Source organism: Sciurus vulgaris, assembly GCF_902686455.1.
Source record: "Sciurus vulgaris genome assembly, chromosome: 4".
Taxonomy (NCBI): Eukaryota; Metazoa; Chordata; class Mammalia; order Rodentia; family Sciuridae; genus Sciurus; species Sciurus vulgaris.
The window spans coordinates 63,824,540-63,844,577 of NC_136464.1; the positions used below are offsets into that span (position 1 = coordinate 63,824,540).

General features: G+C 39.7%; 1 protein-coding gene and 1 long non-coding RNA gene across 3 annotated transcripts in view; one reads left to right on the plus strand and one right to left on the minus strand.

The window, feature by feature from the left end:
- Positions 1-17,985, minus strand: LOC306660484 (nuclear receptor-binding factor 2). Of its 2 annotated transcripts, XM_079138752.1 has the most exons (4): positions 17,746-17,985; positions 9,523-9,607; positions 2,945-2,985; positions 1-1,513 (listed from the first exon to the last, which is right to left on the minus strand). In XM_079138752.1, exons 1-4 carry the CDS (start codon positions 17,773-17,775, stop codon positions 806-808), a joined length of 864 nt encoding a protein of 287 aa, XP_078994878.1. In that variant the 5' UTR covers positions 17,776-17,985; the 3' UTR covers positions 1-805. The 2 variants fall into 2 exon arrangements, with proteins under 2 accessions (XP_078994878.1, XP_078994879.1); XM_079138753.1 differs by lacking the exon at positions 9,523-9,607 and having other exon boundaries at positions 17,746-17,975.
- Positions 17,900-20,038, plus strand: part of LOC306660485 — a 10,317-nt gene continuing 8,178 nt past the window's right edge. The window contains exon 1 of the long non-coding RNA XR_013763647.1: positions 17,900-18,028. This is a non-coding gene — a long non-coding RNA (uncharacterized lncRNA). The remainder of the gene's footprint in view (positions 18,029-20,038) is intronic.

Sequence of the window (20,038 nt, forward strand, 5' to 3'; positions counted from 1 at the left end):
AAAGGTATAAAACACAATTACTTTATTGATCTCTTACAATCAAATACTGCCAACTAGCGTTACTTCCTCATGCATCATTAAAAACAAAGGATCTTTCCTTAATATTTTTAAATGATGCATTATGTAACAAAGTTAGAACGTAAAATGCACCCTGATTAATTATGTAAACTGGTAATTTTTTTTAAAAGCATAACTAATAATTTGGTTTCTTTCTTCATAAAATGGAAATTTAAATATTTCTCCTGATAGTCTTGAGGTTATCATCATAAGTAGTGCAAAATGTGGCACATATAGTTTCATCTAGATAGGTGTACATCTTACACACCTTAAACAAAATGTGCATAACAAAATGCATACAGTAAATGCATGATAGAAAGCATGTTTCAAATACAAGGCAGCCCATCAGGCCACCATATTATTTAGGTTTTACATTATCATTTATGGCATTATAGAGTAATTATACTTATTTTTAACGTTTTAACCCTGAAGAAAAATAATTGGTGCTTGAGAAAATTATTCCAGGTAGCCATTTGGTATCAGGAGAAAGTGAACCTCCAAGAGTTTACTGTCTGCCAGGGGGAATCATTAGCTCGAGTGGGTAGATCAGATATGCAATATATTTCACAGTGACTGTTTCCCATGTCCTGACAACACTGCTCCTGCCAGTCAGCCAGATGGTGCAGCACATCTGGAATTACCCTTGCATGTGGTTATGTGGTTTTCCCTTTTTTTTTTTTCCTTCTTCTTTTCCAGATTAACTGTGTTGCTAAATTTCTTCTTTTGATCTCTCCAAAGGCCTTCCATTTTAATTATTCATAAGTCCTTTCAGAAAATCCTCAGAGAGCTCCATAAGCGGAAGTTCTGGAGATGGAAAATCCAAGGGAGGAAGATTCGGTATTGGAATGTCCTTGGCTTTCCCAGTATTTGCTGCAAATTTCTGCCAGGTTGAAGAAGCTGTAGCAGTGTCTGAATGTGGTGGCAAGCTCCATAACTCTGACTTTTCTACAAAATCAGCATCCATATCCAGCTCCTTATCCACTGGACCTTTTAGAAGTCTGGCTTTTTCAGCCTTCAGTTGTTTATTTTCTTTTCTTAATCTTTCATTCTCAGCCACAAGGAACTCCACATGCCTCTTCAAATCTGCAATTTTGGTTGCTTGCTCTTCAATAATTGTTTTATCATCCTTAGGGGCTTTGCTTCCAATACATGGCTCTGTTGGCTCACTCTTTTGCTGAAGTAAAAATAGTAGTGTGTCTGGATCCCTGTCAAAGACTCCCTGAATTTCAGGGAGGTGTTTCTCTGTGGAAGGGCTGTACTTCTGAGAAAGAAGGGGACTCTGACCCTCTGCATCCTCAGCAGAGGGTTTGTGAGATGCCTGAAAATGGGTAGCTACATCCTTGTCTATGTTCTGAGCTTTTGATCGTTCTTCACGCTTTGCCCTTTTCCACCTCTCCTGGATGAGGAGGAGCTGTTTCATGTGGCTATCCCTTTGCAATTCCAGTGATAAATGAGCCTATTACAAAAAAGGAAAGGTACAATTTGCAGAATTTAATACTGGAAGTCTTTTTAATGTTCAATATATGCTATTCCAAGAGCCTCCTTTCTGACTAACTCAGTAACAAAAAAATTTTTTATAAACTAGGACTTTCTAGAGAAAAGTTTTTTTTTTTTTTTTTTTTTTAGCTGATCAAAAGCACCATTCATTCATAAAATCAAAGTCCTAGTCTCAATCAATACTTCAGACTTTTTCTCACTGTGCCTTACCCTCTCCCTCTGCAATGCCATGCCATTTGTAATCGGCTTAAAATTAGATATCTTCCCTCTTTAGACATCAGTTCTGTAGCAGCCAAAAAGAAAATCTTCCTGTTAACAGAGATTTAGGAGGCCCAATGCAGGCATAGCTAACATGAGCAGGCTCTATATTATTAAAGACAGAACATTAAAAATTCTGAGGTTCAGTGTAAGAAACAAGTGGTTTTTTTTTTTTCCTGCCAGATATCCCTCTCAGAAATTATCTCCTTATTACAGTTAGACACATATTTACTAAGTACTTTCTGGATACCTGACATTTTACAATCAAGAAATCAGAAACCAGGTGTGGTGGTACATGCCTTATAATCCCTGCTTTTAGGAGGCTAAGGCAGGAGAATCAAATCACAAATTCAAGGCCAGCCTGGGGAACTTACCAAGATCCTGTCTCAAAATAAAATTAAAAATAGGGCTAGTGAGGGGCTGGGGATATAGCTCAGTTGGTAGAGTGCTTGCCTCACAAGCACAAGGGTTTAATCCCCAGCACCACTAAAATAAAAAAAACAAGATAAAATAAAATAATAAAATAAAAAAATAAATAGGGCTGGTGATGTAGCTCAGTGGTAGAGCACTTGTCTAGCATGTACAACACTGTGAATTCAACTCATACCACTGCAAAAAAAACAAAAAAGGTATCTTCGGATAAAGGTATTTGGTGGAGGTAAATACTGGGGATTAAACTCAGGGGCACTCAACCACTGAGTGACATCCCCAGCGCTTTTTTTGATTTAGAGACAGGCTCTCACTGAGTTGCTTAGCACCTTGCTTTTGTTGAGGCTGGCTTTGAACTTGCAGATCCTCCTGCCTCAGCCCACTGAGATTACAGGCATGTTCCACCATACCCAGCATTTTATACATTTTTCATACAGCACTTAAAGAATTCGGGAACAATGCTTTCTTTTATACACAATTCGAGTCTTCAAAAGAATATCTTTTTAGGGCTGAGGCTGTAGCACAGTGGTAGAACGCTTGCCTAGCACATGTGAGACACCAGGTTTGATACTCAGCACCATGTACAAATAAATGAAATAAAATAGAGGTATTAGGTCCATCCGTAACGTAAAAAGAATTTTTTTTAATTTCAAAAAAGAAAATCTCTTACAATTTTGCTGCGAACATTAAGAACTTGTCTTACCTGTTCAGACTGGGTCAACTTCATAGCATCAGAAAGGTATGCTGGCCATTAAAAAAAAAAAGAACATTAATATATGAGTATCATCCTGTAATTAACAGGTAAGAGTTTAATATTTCTCATACAGAAAAAAATCTTACAAGCAGTAATGCTATGAATGCTATGATTAGGTTTTTGGTTTTTTGTTTTTGCTATGGTACTGGTGATTGCACCCAGGGGTGCTCCTCTACTGACCTCCATCATATTTTGAGACAACGTCTTGTTAAGTTGCAGAGACTGGCCTGGTGTTTGTGACCATGACTGGCATGTTTTATGCTTTAAAATCCCTGTAGAAGGGCTAGGGATGTGGTTGAGTGGTAGAGCACTTGCCTAGCATGTGGAGGCCTACATTTGATACCCACCACTATCAAACAAAACAAAGAAAAAACCTGCAGATTTTACAATTAAATTACTGCAGATAACTTAATTTGAAAAATAAGTTTAGGAAGGATTAAAAAGTAGTAAGAACTATGCAAGTATGATGGTGCATGCCGGTAACCCCAGCAACACAGGAGGCTGAGGCAGGAGGATCCCGAGTTTGAGGCCAGCCTGGGCAATTTAGTGAGGCTTTGTCTCAAAATAATTACAAAAAGAAAAAATAGGTAGGGTTATAGCTCAGTGATAAAGTGTCCCTGGTTCAATCCCCAGTATTTCATCTCTGAACTTTACACCCAAATTACAAAGAACCCAATCAATAAATGGGCTAAGGAAATGGGCAGACACTTCACAGAAAATAAACAAGTGATCAACAAAAATATGAAAAAGTGCTCATTATCCCTAGTAATTAGAGAAACGCAAATTAAAACCACCCTAAGATATCATCTAACTCCAATTAGAACGGCTATCAAGAACACAAGCAAGAATAAGTGTTGGCATGTATGTGGGGGAAAAGGCACACTCTTACATTGCTGGTGGAGTTGGAAATTGGTGCAGCCACTCTGGAAAGCAGTATGGAGATTCCTCAGAAACCTTGGAATGGACTCACCATTTGACCAGCTATCCCACTCCTCAGTTTATACCCAAAGGACTTAAAATCAGCATAGTACAGTGATGCAGCCACATGAATGTTCACAGCAGCTCAATTCACAATAGCTAGATTGTGGAACCAACCTAGATGTCCTTCAACTGATGAATGGATAAAGACACTGGTATATATACACAATGGAATGTTACTCAGCCATAAGGAATAAAAAAATTATGGCATTTGCTGGTAAATGGTGAAGCTGGAGAGTATCATGCTAAATGAAATAGGCCAATCTCAAAAAACCAAAGGCTGAATGACAGTATATAACAAGGGGTGGGTGATGTGGGAAAGAGAAGAATGAAGAAACTTCGGATAGTGTAGACGAAAAGGGGGTGAGAAGGGGTGGGGATAGAAAAACAGCAGAATGAAACAGACAGTATTACACTATATAATATGTATGCTTACATGAATGGCTTGAATCTACATTATAACCATAGAAGTAACCATAGAAATGAAAAGTTGTACTGCATTTGTATACAATGAATCAAAATGTATCTGTAAAAATAAAAAAAATTTTAATTAAAAAAAAATTAAAATTAAAAAAAAAATTAATAGGAACCTATCAGGCCAGGTACAGGGGCACAAACCTATAATCCCTGAGCCTCCGGAGGCTGAGAGAGTAGGATCTCAATTTCAAAGCCAGCTTCAGCAACTTAGCAATACCCTATACCTAAATAAAATAAAAAAGGACTAGGGATGTGGCTCAGTGGTTAAGCACCTCAGGTTCAATCCCTGGTACCAAAAACAACCACCACAACTCTCTGATCTCAGGATCAAACTCTGGATGATGTAATTTGAAGTTAAATAGCCAATGTTAAAATCCTTACTTTTCCTCTTTTGGTAGACTGCTAGGAATCCGTTATGGTTTGAATCCTAAATGACCCCGAAGGCTCAAGTGTTGAAGGTTTGGTCCCCAGTTAATGGCACTATGGGGAGGTGGTGGAAAATTCACAAGGTGGGGCTTACCTAAAAGAAGGTGGGTGACTGGAAGCATGACGTGAAAGGCCGTTATCCCCTTCCCCTCTTTCTGCTTCCCACTACCATGAAGTGAGCAGCTTCACATAGTCCCACCATGTTCTGCCTTGCCACAAACCCAAAGCAACTTAGCCAAGAAAACATGAATTGATACCATAAATCAAAATAAACCTTTCCTCCTTTCAAGTTGATTTTCTGATAAACTACCAGAGAAAATTGGTAACAAAAAGTGAGGTCTTTGCAGTGACTATATCCGATAATATGATCCAGAGGCCTTTGAAATTGAGGTGGAGGAGGAGTCATGGTTTAGAGATGCAGACTACAGAAAGCTTAGAATGTTGTAAACAGAACCTAATGGGCAATTCTGGTGGGAACTCAGAAGACCAGAATGCTGATAAAGAATGGGGAAACTAAAGGACAGGCTTATGAGGTCTAAAACAGAAATGAGGATCCTAATAAGAATTGACTAGAGGTCATTCATGTTACATTCTGAGAAAAAAATAGTCTACATTTTGTGTATGCCAAGATTCTGTGAGGATGAATTTGAAGGAGATGGACTAATTAACCTGGTGGAGGAAATTTCAAGGCAGTGACCTGGGTTTGGCTTTTAGCTAATATAAAGGGAGAACAGGAGCAACCAAAAAAAAAAAAAAAAGAGAGAGAGAGGATTTGAAAAACTTGCAGTTTGGACAGAAAAGAAGAACTTTTAAGATGCCACCCGCTAAAGAGTTTAGTGCCATTAAAAAGAAGCTAAGGACTTTACACCTGGACAACCACAACGATGCCTTGAGGGCACCTCAGGAATCAGCAAGATCCTACCCATCACAAACCATCAAGACTTTTGTTTGAAACGAGACCCCAGGGAGCCCTACTCCCAGAGCCCTGTGTTCAGCTTTCAAAGCAATCAGAAGCTGCTATAGCTGTGGACCAAGCAGGTTGGCTACAGCTGGTAGTAGACCTTGACATCATCCATACAATGGTGGTATCATGGGCACTCCCATGAAGACTTCAAAGGAAAGCCTAGGATGCCAGTCAGTATGTGGCAGAGTCAAAGCCCCTGAGTAGGCAATGTGTGAAGCTGTGAGAGTAAATCTGAAGCTGCAACGGAGACCCCAGGAAGTCAGAGCTGCCAGGAATGGAGAATGCCTGCCAAGGGAAGTCACAGGCAGAGAGCAGAGCCAGTCTGAGAGAGTGGCCATGTGCACTACAGTTGGCAAGGCCAGAAGTGGAGCTGCCCAAGCCCTTTGGAGTTCATATCATATCACTGCAGCACACAGAGCTACAGAATTTAGTATTTGCCCTGCTGGGTTCAGTCTTGCTTCGGTCCAGTCCCTTTTGTCTGTGGTCCTATTCCTCCCATTTGGAACAGGAATGTCTATCCTATGACAATTATGTTAGAAGTATGTAACTTGTTTTTTAATATTCCAGTGTCTCACAGCCAAGTTTGCCTTGAGTCTCAGAGTAGACTTTGGTTATGGGCATTTGAGTAATGATGGAACTATTAAGACTTTGGGAACTTTTGGATAGAATAAATACATTTTGCATTATGAGATGGACATGAGCTTCTAGAGGTCAGCAGCAGAATCTTACAGTTTGGAATTTGAATGCTCCCCTGAAGGCTCAAGTGTTGAAGGCTTGGTCCTCAACTGATGGCGCTATGGGGAGGTATTAGAACCTCTGTGGAAGGGGGTGTATAAGGAAGGAAGTTAGACCAGTGAGGGCATGCCCTTGAAGTGGATACTGGCCCCAGCCCCTTCTTCTCCCTCTCTCTGCCTCTCAATGCCATGAGATGAGTAACTAGCTTCACTATACACTCCCTATCATTAAGTTCTGCCTTACTGAAGGCTAAAAACAATGCGTCCAAATGACCATGGACCAAAAACTCTGAAATTTGTGAGCCAAAATCAACTTTCCTCCTTTTAAATTGATTTTCTCAGGAATTTTGTCAGTGACCTAACACCACAAAAAACTATTGGTTAAGTTCTATAAATACTCAAACTCAGGGTACATTTTGAGGTCTATGATCCCATCTACTTATTTCAATTTTAATTCTGTATTTCATTATGTTTCTCTGTAAGACATTTTATATCTTCTGTGGAACAAGGTGGGGTATAAATAACATGTATTATTAATAATGGATCATACAATTAATCCATTTCCTACCTTTTGTTTACTGGAAACTTTTTAGCATGTCTCATCCCTACATTAAGTCCCTTTCCCCTCTTTTGCAGATACAAGGCATTGCTTTCTGTCTGATCTTAATTTGTATATTTTAATGATTTCCTGCTTAAAAATGCCCTCTAGGTTCTACCAGTCTTGAGATGCAGATTAATAAGATGTTTCTTGTCCATACACTTTCTTTCTTTTATTTGGCATCAGGAATTGAACCCAAGGGTGCTTAACCACTGAACCACATCCCAGTCCTTATTTGTATTTTAGACACAGGGTCTCACTGTGTTGCTTAGAGTCTCCCTAAGTTGCTGAGGCTGGCTTTGAACTCACAGTTCTCCTGTCTCAGCCTCAGGAGCCACTGGGAGTACAGGCATATGCCAGCATGCCAGCTGCTTGATCTACTTTTTTTTTTAACAAATAGAATAGTTTTTGTAAATACTTCCCTTTGTAGAGCCTTAGAACAGTATAAGGCTAGGCAAGGTGGTGCATGCCTATAATCCCAGCAGGTTGAGGCAGGAGGATCATGAATTGAAAGTCAGCTTCAGCAAGTTAGTGTAAGGCCCTAAGCAACTCAGTGAGACCCTATCTCAAAATTAAACAATGGCTAGGAATTTAGCTCAGTGATAAAGCACCCCTGGGTTAAGCCCCTCAAAAATAAAATAAAAATAAATCTTAAAACTAGTTTTTTGTTTTTTTTTTTTGGGGGGGGGGGGGTGGGAGGAGACCAAGATATTAAAACCAGGGAATTTAACCACTGAGCCACATCCTCATCCCTTTTTACTTTTAATTTTGAGACAGGGACTCTTTAAATTACCTAGAGTCTTACATTTACTTGCTGAGGCTGGCTTTCAATTTTTTAATTCATGATCCTCCTGCCTCAGCCTCCCAAGTCACTGGGATTGCAGGCATGTGCTATGTGCCTGGATACAACTGAGCATTTTTAAAGATTATTTTAAAAGGGGGAAAAAAAACAACAAAACTTTCAATCTGATTGCATGGACATAGATTTCCTCCACAAATTCAAAACAGGAATAAATGCCTACTAAGAGAAATTTAGGAAAGGAATATAGTTATCTCAGGAAACAAAAACAAAACAACAATTCTGATAAAACTGCTTCCTCCAAATATGAAGCAAGGAAAATATTTAAAGTAGATACTAAGAAATGATGGGGGAAAGGAACTAAAAAAAAAATCTGAAGAACCTACTACACTTCTTCCATCCAAGTATGGTAGTACATACCTGTAATCCCAGTGACAAGGGAGGTTAAAGGAGGAAGATCACAAATTTAAAGACAACCTCTGCAACTCAGTGAGGCCCTAAGCAACTCAGCAAGACCCTATCTCAAAATAAAATACAAAACTGGGCTGGGGATGTGGCTCAGTGGTTAAGCGCCCCTGGGTTCAATCCCAGGTACCAAAACAAACAAACATAACCAAAAAACCTATAGCAAATAAGACAATTTAGAAAACAATGAGCTCATTCCAACACAGCAATTTTCAGCTCTAAAACACAACACAAATCTACTTTTTAACTAAGTCTAAACTCTAAATCAGACCAGTGGGATTTACTAATCAAATTAAGTTCTATCTCCATAATTAAAATAATATGATCTAATAGGTTACCTTTTATCTTTTCTAACCTGAGAATTTCAGAGAATTTAGACTGGGGCAGGGTGATATTTGAAGCCCTACAGCAGTTTTAATTCTTATTCAAAGACAAATATCAGGTTAGGAGGAAAGAAGCTTTTCTCCCTTTTATCTATTCAGGTAGTTGGGATTTTTTTGGTTTTGTTGTTTTGATACTGGGAATTGAACCAAGGAATATTTCTACCACTGAACTATATCCCCAGCACTTTCTTATTTTTTTATTTTGAGACAGGGTTGAAGTTGCTTAGGGCCTTGATATGTTGCTGAGGCTGACCCGGAACTTGCAATCCTCCTGCCCCAGTCTCCCAAATTGCTGGGATTACAGATGTATGCCTGCAGAACTCGTGCCATCTGCCCATCCGGCAGCAGACATGTCAAGTACTTGAAATCCAGACTCCTTTAAACAATATCTAACATGAACTCATAGACTTGTTGCAACTGGCTTCTAAGTCTTTGAGGACACAGCTGTGTCTAATAACTGTACACCAGGGTGCCATTTACGCCTTCTTCATGGTTCAGAAAAAAGATGCTGGGAAATCCATCATACTCACTTGAAAAATAATTCAAGCTAATTTTCTGGGTGTTCAGCAGTGTCCACCTTGCATATGCAGGGCAATACACATCATCACTATTGTTATTTTCATTCTAAATAAAGTGGCAAGAGATACTAGGGAAAAGAAACTGCTCTTCAATACAATCAGTATTTCTTAAATAGACTACTCACCCGCAGCCTTTTTGTGGCAAGAAATAGCCTCTTCGTATTTCCCTGCAGCTAATAAACGGTCTGCTCGTCTGCTCTGCTGATGAGCCTAGAAGATAAAGATCTTGAAATTCCTCTTAATTATAAAACATGACTTTAAACAACAATAACAACAGTGGCTGAAGGTGGAACACCTGCTTAGTGTAAGGCTCTTGAGTTCCACCACTAGCAACTCCCAAACAAAACAAAACAACCTTTTAACAAGATAAATGATGCTGTTTGTTGTTACACATCAAACCATCATTACAGCTGTTTATCTATACCTAGAGCAATGAAAAGCGCAGATACAGCTTAAAACTACTGCAGCTGAATCAAACAACTTCTGTTGCTACCAATGAACCCTCTCCCAGTTAACACCAGGTATTTCAATGACCCAGTCTTCCAATTCAGATGTTAACCAGAGTCACAATTATAGTCTGTTACTCAAAATGTGTATTTTTTTAAATTTTTAAACTTCTTTTAAAATGAGTTATTTCATAGACAATTCCACTAGTCTATATGATTTAAAAGTTATATCGAAAAATCACTTGTCATATGGTAACATATAAGTTTTATTATTATCAATTCATTCTTCCCTTTCAACATAAAGCTACTTTTTGTCTCAAAAATGAGAAATCTGCTGGGCATAGTAGTATGAGCCTATAATCCTAGCTACTCAAGAGGCCGAGAGGATAATGAGCTCAAGGTCAGCCTCAGCAACTTAATGAGACCCCATCTCAAAATAAACAAACAAATAAAAGGAACTGGTGATGTAGTTCAGTGCTAAAGCACTCCTGGGTTCAATTCCTAATACCGAAAAAAGAAAAAGAAATGTGTGCACTATATAGTTGAGGCAAGGTACTATGAGACCAATACCTAGTATTCACGGATTCTTTTTATCAGATACAACTCACCAAAAGAACAAAGGCAAACTGCAAAATTCTAAAAGCAAATGACTTAAGTATCCCTAAATGTAAAGGTAAATAGATCAAATAAGTAGTGCTGGCCTTTTATTTATTTTGTATTTTAATAGTACTAGGGATCAAATATAGGGGCACTCTACCACTGAGCTACATTCCCCAGCCCTTTTTAAAATCTGAGACAGGGTTTTGCTAACTTGTTCAGGGCCTCACCAAGTTACTGAGGCTGGCCTCAAACTTGTGATCCTCCTGCCTCTGCCTCCTGAGTTGCTGGGATTACAGGCATGTGCCATTGTACCTGGATAATGTATAAATTTAACCAGAGTCCGAATGAGCAAAAAAATACGTTCAGAACATGTAAATATTTCCTAGTACCTAGAAATGACAGATTTCAGGGGGAAGAGAATGTATGTAATGAAGAAAACTAGTAGGTACAAGCAGTTATGATTAACATTCAGTTATGATTGAATTATTTCTCTAATGAACACATTCTAATAGTACTGTTAAGGCAAATGATATACAACTAACAAGGTTCTAGTTAGAGGGGGAAAAAAAAAAGAGAAAAAAAGAAATGAAAAGTGTGAATCTGTAAGTGCCTTTTCCTTTGCAAGCTTTGAAAAAAGACCAAAAGAAAACTTCCTTGAAATCCCATAATACCTCATAATGAGGGGTGGCATGGTGTAAACCTATCCCTATCAAGAATCAAGGGCTCTGGCATCAACTTCTTGCTCTCCCATTGAACCAGTTAATTTATTCCAACCTTCAAGGGCCCATTTGCTGACCTGTAAAATGATGGATCTGGACTAGATCTGTGCTTCTGAAGTTTTAAAGGGAATTCAAATCATGTGCATTAGGTTAAAATGCAAATTCTGGGTCATTAGGTTTGGAATAAGTTTTGAGATTTTACAGAGCTATAGCTATATAGCTGCTGGCTCACAGACACACTGAGAGGCAAGAACAAGATGCTATCTAATGTTACTGCATTCCAACCGTCTCTATGATCTGTGTGCCTCTGTGGACTCCAATCACTTTCTACCTTGTGACAAAAACTTGTGCAATGGAGATTTATGCAGCTCCCTAATTACACTTCAAGCCCTGATGACAGAATAAATGGTTACATGAACTTCTGAACAAGAACAAAAAGTTTCCAAGAGGCAAAGTAGGACCTCACATCTCTCCCATCTCCCCTAAAACTTCCCCATGGAAAAATCTAATCTCTGACTCTGCCAATTCAGGATTTATCTCACTATTGTCTCAGATATAACTGATTTTAATAAAAACACTCATCTACTTTAGGTTATTTTGTACCACAGCAATTTTTTTTTTAAGTACAATTGCTACTAAATTCTTATTAAACATCCAGAAAGTGCAGACAGGATACAGCCTAGGTTCAAACTCAGCTTGAATACTTAATAAACACATGAACTTGGCTTTCTTAACTGCCTCAATTTTCTTATCTATAAAATGAGAGTTGTGAAAATCAGTTTAAAAATCATAGTACTTACAATGGTGCCACAAGACAGCACTTCCTAAATCATTTATTATACTAAATACCACAACAGACAATAAAAATGGGAGTTTTTGTCATCAAGAAATTGAAATGAAACAAGCATGGTGACACATGCCTATAATCCCAGCGACTTGGGACGTTCAGGCAGGAGGGGTGCAAGTTTGAGACCAGCCTCAGAAAGCACACCAAGCAACTTGAAAGACCTGTCTAAAAAGTTTGCTTAATTAAAAAAAAACAGCTGGGTAGAGTAGCACACACCTGTAATCCCAGCAGCTCAGAAGAATGAGGCAGGAGGATCTGAGTTCAAAGCCTGCCTTAGCAATTTATCTAGGCCCAAAGCAACCCAGTGAGACCCTATCTCTAAATTAAATATTAAAAAAAAGCTGGGATGTGGCACAGTGGTTAAGCACCCCTGGGTTCCATACCCTGTAACCTGCCACCACCGCCCCCCCACCAAAAACTTGACCACATAGTTGTGTAGACTAAAGTATGATTTTTAAAAACTGAAGATATTGTAAGAAACCTATTTGATAGTAATTTTCTTATTTTTAAAGAATCATTAAAGATTTCCCATTTTAAAACTGATCTCTTTAAATTCTGTTCTAGAATCAAGCAGTTAAAAGTAATTAAGTCTAACCAGGTGTGAAGATGCAAGCCTGTAATTCCAGTCTCAGCAATTTAGCAAAAAAGGAGAAAAAGAGAGAAAGAAAGAGAGAGAGAGAGAGAGAACAAAAAAGAGAAAGAAAAGTAATATACTTGTTTCTTTGTTAATTCAAAGTAAAAATTATGAAATTTTTTACAATCCATGATTCCTATGTTACAATATTCTTATGTTGTCTTGTCCTCTGGACACCTAAAGAGTCCCATCTCCAGATTTTCAAGTTTAGGATCAGAGGCTATGTTAATAACATTTCAAGAGACTATAACTAAAGTTTCAAGAGGTTATAACTAATGTGACATTCACAGACTTGGCAGGTAGAAACACAGGTCTGTAAAGAGAAATGAAGCAGCTGGTCTGAAAAGGCAGAGAATTCTGACTGAATCCCAGGCTATGTTCTTAGACACATGTACACAGTACCCCTTCTCTTCCTGCTCCTTTCTTTAGAGTTCAATAAATCACCTCTTTTGGCTTAACCTAATTTCAAGTGGATTTCCATCATTTGCAGCCAACAAAAATCCTAGCAAATACAACCTGGTTACTAAGTGACTCACCTCACTTCCTACCCCTAAAAGGCTTTATTTTTTGGAACAGGCGATTGGACCAGGAGCACTTTACCACTGAGCTACAACCCCAGACCTTTTTACTTTCTTTTTAATTTTGAGACAGGTTTTCACTAAACTGTAGAAGGTCTCACTAAATTGCTGAGGCTGGTCTAGAACCTAGAATTTTCCTGGCTGAGCATTCCAGATTTGCTATGATTTAAAAACATCTATGCCTGACTATAGGCTGCTTTTAAAATACACATTCAACATTGCATTCTTTCCCAAAGGAAAACAGTATTATCTTCCATAACCTTCAATTTATTAATTTATTTTGACCTCGGGGAAAGCTGCATGTGCAGATGAAAAGAAACACAATACCAAAAAGAAGGCAGAGGAAAATTTACTATACTCCTGGCTTTATGTAGGGTCATCCATTGGGAGCAAAGTCAGGAGTGGTGGCTTCAAATCTCACTATCACAATCGACTCTGATTTCAATGCTTTCACCTGCAAAATGGGGTGAATACTTCATATACCTATTAGAAGAACAAGAAAAATAATATACCTAATACCAATCCCATCACTTAGTAATTGCTGGATATATTTTAGTGCTCCACTGCCTTGTCCTAGAGTGCTTCCATTAAGCCCAGCCTCACTTGTGACAGATTAATTTTCCTTAGAATTTTCAGGGCAACAAGGAAAGGATTCAAACAGCCCGCTTTACCTTAAAAATTTACTGCATATAATTAATATGAGACAGTCACAAAGACTCCAGGTAAATACAAGGCTATTCCTCCTTGACCCATAAAATTATTTTTCTTGGATTAAAACCTTGAAAACAAGAGGATTCATTTACCACCTCAAGTGAAGACAGAACTGACCACTCTGGAGGGAAACTCAGTTACTAAAGAAACATATCCCCAGCACTCTTAGGGGTCAAACACATTGGAAACAATTGGTGACCATGCTATCATATGAACCCTACCTTTGCAGCATAAGTAAGTAAAGCATGAGGAATGGTTATATGTGAATTAAAACCTGACATCAGGGCTGGGAGATAGCTCAGCTGGTAGAGTGCTTGCCTCCCAAGCACAAGGCCCTGAGTTCGATCCCCAGTACCGCCAAAAAAAAAAAAAAAAAAAAAAAAAAAACCTGATATCATCTCCCAAATTGGCAGCAAACAAACCCATGAACTAGAAATTATCTCACATAATTTTTTTCCAGTACTGAAAAATTGAACCAGGGGCGCTCTACCAAGCCTTTCTCCAATTTTGTAAAATCTTGAGACAGGGTCTTGCTACACTGTCAAAGCTAGCTCAAGAAACCTCAACTTCTCAAATTGCTTGGACTACAGGTATGTGCAGGAATCATCTCACATTAAGTTTTGACATCTGTTACCAGCTCACACTGCCAAAATTAAATGTATGAAACGAAATGCCTGCGAATACACTAAATTTTATGTTACAATTTTTCCATATTAAAAACTGACAAAGGGCTGGGGAGATAGCTCGGCTGGTAGAGTGCTTGCCTCGCAAGCACAAAGCCGAGTTCGATCCCCAGTACCACCAAAAAAAAAAAAAAAAAAAAAAAAAAAAAAAAAAAAAAAAAAAGAGCCTGACAAAAATGGGGGGAAAAACTCTGGGGGGGAAAAAAAAAGACTATATTTTTTTCTTCAATGGAAATACAATTTCTCTTATTTTTTCCTTTGAGCAACTTTGAAAATGAAAAAAACTACAATGCATTATCTGTACCAAGTCCCCTCCCACCCTCAGCTGAACCGGGGGTAGTCTATCACCAAACTACCTCCCCAGACTTTTTTGTTTTTTTGCGGTACTGGGGATCCAACTCAAGGCCCTGTGCTTGCGAGGCAAGCACTCTACCAGCTGAGCTATCTCCCCAGCCCCCCACACATTTTTAACACTGAGAAAGGGTATCACTAATTGCAAAGGCTGGTCTCAAACTTGTGATCCTCCTGCCTCAGCCAACCAAGCTGCTGGGATTACAGGTGTGCACCACTCCTCCAGCTTGTACTAATTACACATTGTAATGACTATTTCAAATTCTTCCATATCTTCAAAAAGTTCATTGTGAGAAAATAGGTCCAGGGCTTACTGTAAACCTAACATAAAAGAATCAATACTAAATGCTGACACAGAATCTACAGTTCAATATAGACAAGGTCACAGTGAAATGAAAATGAACATTAATAGGGAAGCATTGCTAAAAAGGTCAGATCAAAATGAGTTGTGATCCATAACATTTTAGTCAATACCCAATAATGTTATTAGGTCAATACCTAAGTAATTAATTTCTCTCAATGTAGGTTCATCTGTAAAACTGGGAAACAGTTCTTACTAAACCCCAAGGATGCTCTGAGGACACATGATTATAAATCCATGTCCTGTAATACAATGAACCTGGACTATACTAGAATGTCTTGATAAAAAATCTGATAGAGAACTGTCATTGGTATTTAGTAGCACACTTTTTTTTTTTGAGGGGGGGTACCAGGGACAAAATCCAGGGGCACTTAATCACTGAGTCACATCCCCAGCCCTTATTATTTTTTATTGTGAGACAAGATCTTGCTAGGTTGCCTAGGGCCCTGCTATATTGCTAGGCTGGTTTTGAATTCCCAATCCTCCTGCCTCAGGCTCCTGAGCCACTGGGATTAAAGGTGTGCATCACCACACCCAGCACACTTTTAAACCCATTCAAGTAAATATCAATCTCTGTTCCACTGTTATCTTCCAATAAGCAGCTAAGCCATAAATCAGATCTTTCAAATCTCAAATGATTTAAGAATTCAAGATGCCACATAAATTTTATGTATTATGGCATTGTGCTAATCTTCTAAATAAAATTAATTTTCAAAAGATAACACTATTGCCATAACTAAACATTTTCCTTAAACTGCTGACACTGTGCTCTATCTACCACTATCACCCAGGTTGTCTTCTCATAAGCCATGACACCTGTAGAACAGCTGGCTGGGGCTATGCTGCAGCCTACAGTCAAATATTAAGTGAAGCTAACTGGAATTGAACCAATGGACATTTTGCAAGGACACCTGAACTTTGAAGCACTTTGTAAATGGCTGGTTATTTCTAATAATACCCCTGTTAAGTTTCAGTATTGAGTCATCCAAGTTTCATTGCAAACTGTGTCACCTTAAAACAACAGGCTTTAAAAAACTTACTAATGTAATCCAAAGTTCTTAAGTGTAAACAACTCTCACAAATGGGTGGGGGGGGTGGGGGGGAGACCAATGTAATAAAACTGGAAGAGGTTCCTCAGAATAGCTAGCCTGCTATGGGTAATTTGGAATCATAAATTTAGATGATACCAGTGACTCTGAACCACACCTGTGGGTTAGAAGTTTAGGCTTTAAAGCTCAACAAATTCAGATATGTGAGATTTTAAGTTACGGGCTTATAGTCTCATTATTAAAATAGCTAATCCTTATACTGTACTATGTTATCAGGTACAGAACTAAGTGCTTTACACCTATTTCCTCCTTTAATCCAAACAACAAACCTGAAAAAGAGGAAGATCAAGTAATTTTGTCCCAGTCAAGCAGTTATTAAGAGACAAAATCAGAATTTATAGCCAAGCAGTCTGGCTTCAGAATCTATATTCCTAAACCACCAGGCTCTATTGCTTCTCTATATGGTTGAACCAGTCCAGGGCTCTTGCAACACAGTAGGGTTGAGAGTTCCAATGTGAGAAATTAATCCTCCTAGTCCTTTTACCCAATTCCACCATCACAAATGAACTGCAAGCCCATGACTAAAAAGTTCTTCCAGTCTGCAACTTTAGGTAATCTAAGTTATGCATCCTATATATATATATATATATATATATAAATAAATACATACACACACAGACCCTGGATTAGAAAACACAAAGATGCTGTGGCAGTGGCCAGTCTGAAAATAAGTTTCTCATTGGTTAAAACATAAGAAATTAGGCTACCGGTACTTTTTCGGGGAGCAACAAAGATCTTTTATACTTTTATGACGCCTAAAGTGATGAAACTGAGCTGAAAACAGGAACGGTCGTGTTTTTTCCCCCAGCTGTCTCAATTCCTTCGGGGAGAAATCTCTGAATCCGAATGAATACAGTAAATAGATGAAGAGAAAACTGCAGCTGGGGGGTTTTACTTCACCTCCTCAAAGTCCTAGACTCGGGTCCCCTGTGTTGGAAGTTACAACCGGTACTATACCATTTGTGCCCTGGCCAACTCCAGTGCCTCCCAGGCTTCAGGGAGGCAGCTACGTGGCGCTTGGAGGCATTTACCCCGCTGGAGAGGAGGGGGCATCCCCTCGCCCGGGGCCCTGCGGCAGGGGGCGCCTGGAATCAGCAGAAGCTCCCTAGGATCTCGGAAGAGGCAAACTGTGAGGCGGTTTGCCCGGAGCCTCTGTGAAGTGAGGGCCTGCCTGCGCCCCTCAGCCTCTGCGACCGCCCCAGCCAAACCCGCCTCCCAAACTCAAGGGGCAGCCTGCACGCCGGGGGCTGTACCCAACGCCGAAGGCAAAGGCACCCACGGCGGACGCAATCCTCTGTGAGCCACTCACCAGGTTGAGGGGTCCTTCCATTACTTCCATAGACCCCGGCGTAAGCGGCGGCCTGAGGAAGGAGAGAGGCGGCGCCAGGGCACATGGAGGGGAGTACAAGAAGACCGCGACGCAGCCTTGGAGACAGCCGCCCCTCAGCGCGCCCAGGGAGCCAGTGGTGGGCGCAAAGGGAGCAACAACCGCACCACTTCCTCCTCCAGCGCCGTGCCGCGAACCCGCCCCCTGCGTCGCTGCCGTGGCCACGCACGACGTCATGACGTCACGCGTCGGCGGCCAGTTCAAGGTGGGAGTGAGAACAAGGAGTAGGTGGGGCTCACGGAAGGCGGGGCTCGCGGAAGGCGGGGCGTCAACTGACCGAGGCTTGCGTTTTTTGTTTTTTGGTTTTTTTATCCGCAAACTATCTTCTGAAAAGGTTCTCAACCGTTTTGTGAGGAGATGCAGCCTTGTTAGTACCTTAAGATGGCTACCTTCTAATATTGACTTCTCTCATTTCCTTCTAGCCTGTTCTCCAAATTCACTCTGCTTAGCTACATCCTCTCTTGCTGTCCTGTATCCACCTTTATCCTTGTACCTGTTGATGTTTTCAAAAAGCAGATTTGAGCAGAGTTAAACCATGCACTGAACTGAACCGCGTTGAAAGTTAACCTGAATGATTCAGGGCTCTGTCTTCAAGTTGAACCCAAACTAATAAAATAGTATGGGTTACAAGTAGACAAGTATAATGATGCATTTAACGAGTATGCGCCAAGCCATGGCATAAAATTTTGTCTTGGAATTCACTGACAAATAAATGTGATTTATGCTGCAAAGAGAAGACCAGATCTGTGATGAAGAATAACCAAGATGCAGTTCGGTGGTGGAGTTTCCCCGGGTGTGATTTCTCAGGTGGAACCTTAAAGAGCAGGCTAAGCTAAGAGCCTTTCCAGCAAAGGAAATGTACTGCATCTCTAAGCTGAAAAAATAAAACAAAAAAGCTGCAGCATCCTTAGTATGCCAGAGACAGGCAAAAGAAGATGTCAAAGAAGTGGGCAAGTGCAGAGCCAGGCATGGACATAAAGGCTTATAATCCCAGCTATTTCAGAGGTTGAGGCAGGAGGATCACAAGTTTAAGGCCAGTCTGAGCTATTTTAGCAAGACCCTGTCTCAAAAGGAAAAGAGCTGGGGATGAAGCTTAGTGTTTTAAAGTAAGTTACTACAAGGGCATGAATGGCCTTAAGTACTGTCCTTTGTTTCCTTTCTTTTGATTTGTTTAGTTGTACATGGACACAATATATTTATTTTTATGTGGTGCTGAGAATCGAACCCAGTGCCTCGCATGTGTGAGGCAAGTGCTCTACCACTGAGCTGCAGCCCCAGCCCCTTCTTTTTCTTTCTTTCTTTTTGTATCAGGAATTGAACCCAAGGTCACTTAACCACTGAGCTACATCCCCAACCTTTTTTATTTTTTGAGACAAGTTCTCTCTAGGTTGCCCACAGCCTTGCTAAATTGCTAAAGCTGGCTTCAAATCTGAAATTCTCCTGCCTCAGCCTCCCAAGCTGCTGGGATTACAGGTGTGTGCCACCACACTTGGTTGTTAAATACTATCTTAATGCATAATGAAGCATTTAGATTTTATTCCAAACTGCATTGGGAAATAAGTGAAAGGGTTTTTTTGTTTGTTTGTTTGTTTTGTTTGTTTTGTTTTTTGTAGTACTAGAGATGGAGCCCAGGACCTCAGGCATCCTAAGCAAACACTCTACAACTGAACTATACCCCAGCCCCAAGTGAAGGATTTTATTATAATTATTATTAATATTATTATTGGGATTGAACCCGGGGCCTCATTAAGTTGCTTAGGGCCTTGCTAAATTGCTGAGACAGGACTCAAATGTGTGATCATCTTGCCTCAGCCTCCTGAGTTGCTGAGTTTACAGGTGTGCAACGCTGCGCCTGGCCCAAGTAAAGAATAACCCAGTTTAATTTACAGATTTTTAAAGATTACTTTCCCTACTATGTGGAAAACAATTGTAAGGGGTCTCGAGTAGAAGAACAAAAATAAACTAAGTTACTCTTTATGACTGTTTAGACTGAATGGTTTTGCAGTGGGGATGCATGAGTAGGATGCCTGGGTATCGTCTTCAAGGCCATTGCTTTTGGAGAGGTGTTGGTGTTTATGGGTGTAAGCAAAGTTGCTTTTCAAGGTTGTTGTTTCTTCCATGTATTAAAAAATAGAAGTACTCAAGATATATTTTGGGGCACAGAGTTGAAAGGACTTGATTATGGATTAAAAGTACAGGGTTTCTTGCTCTCTTG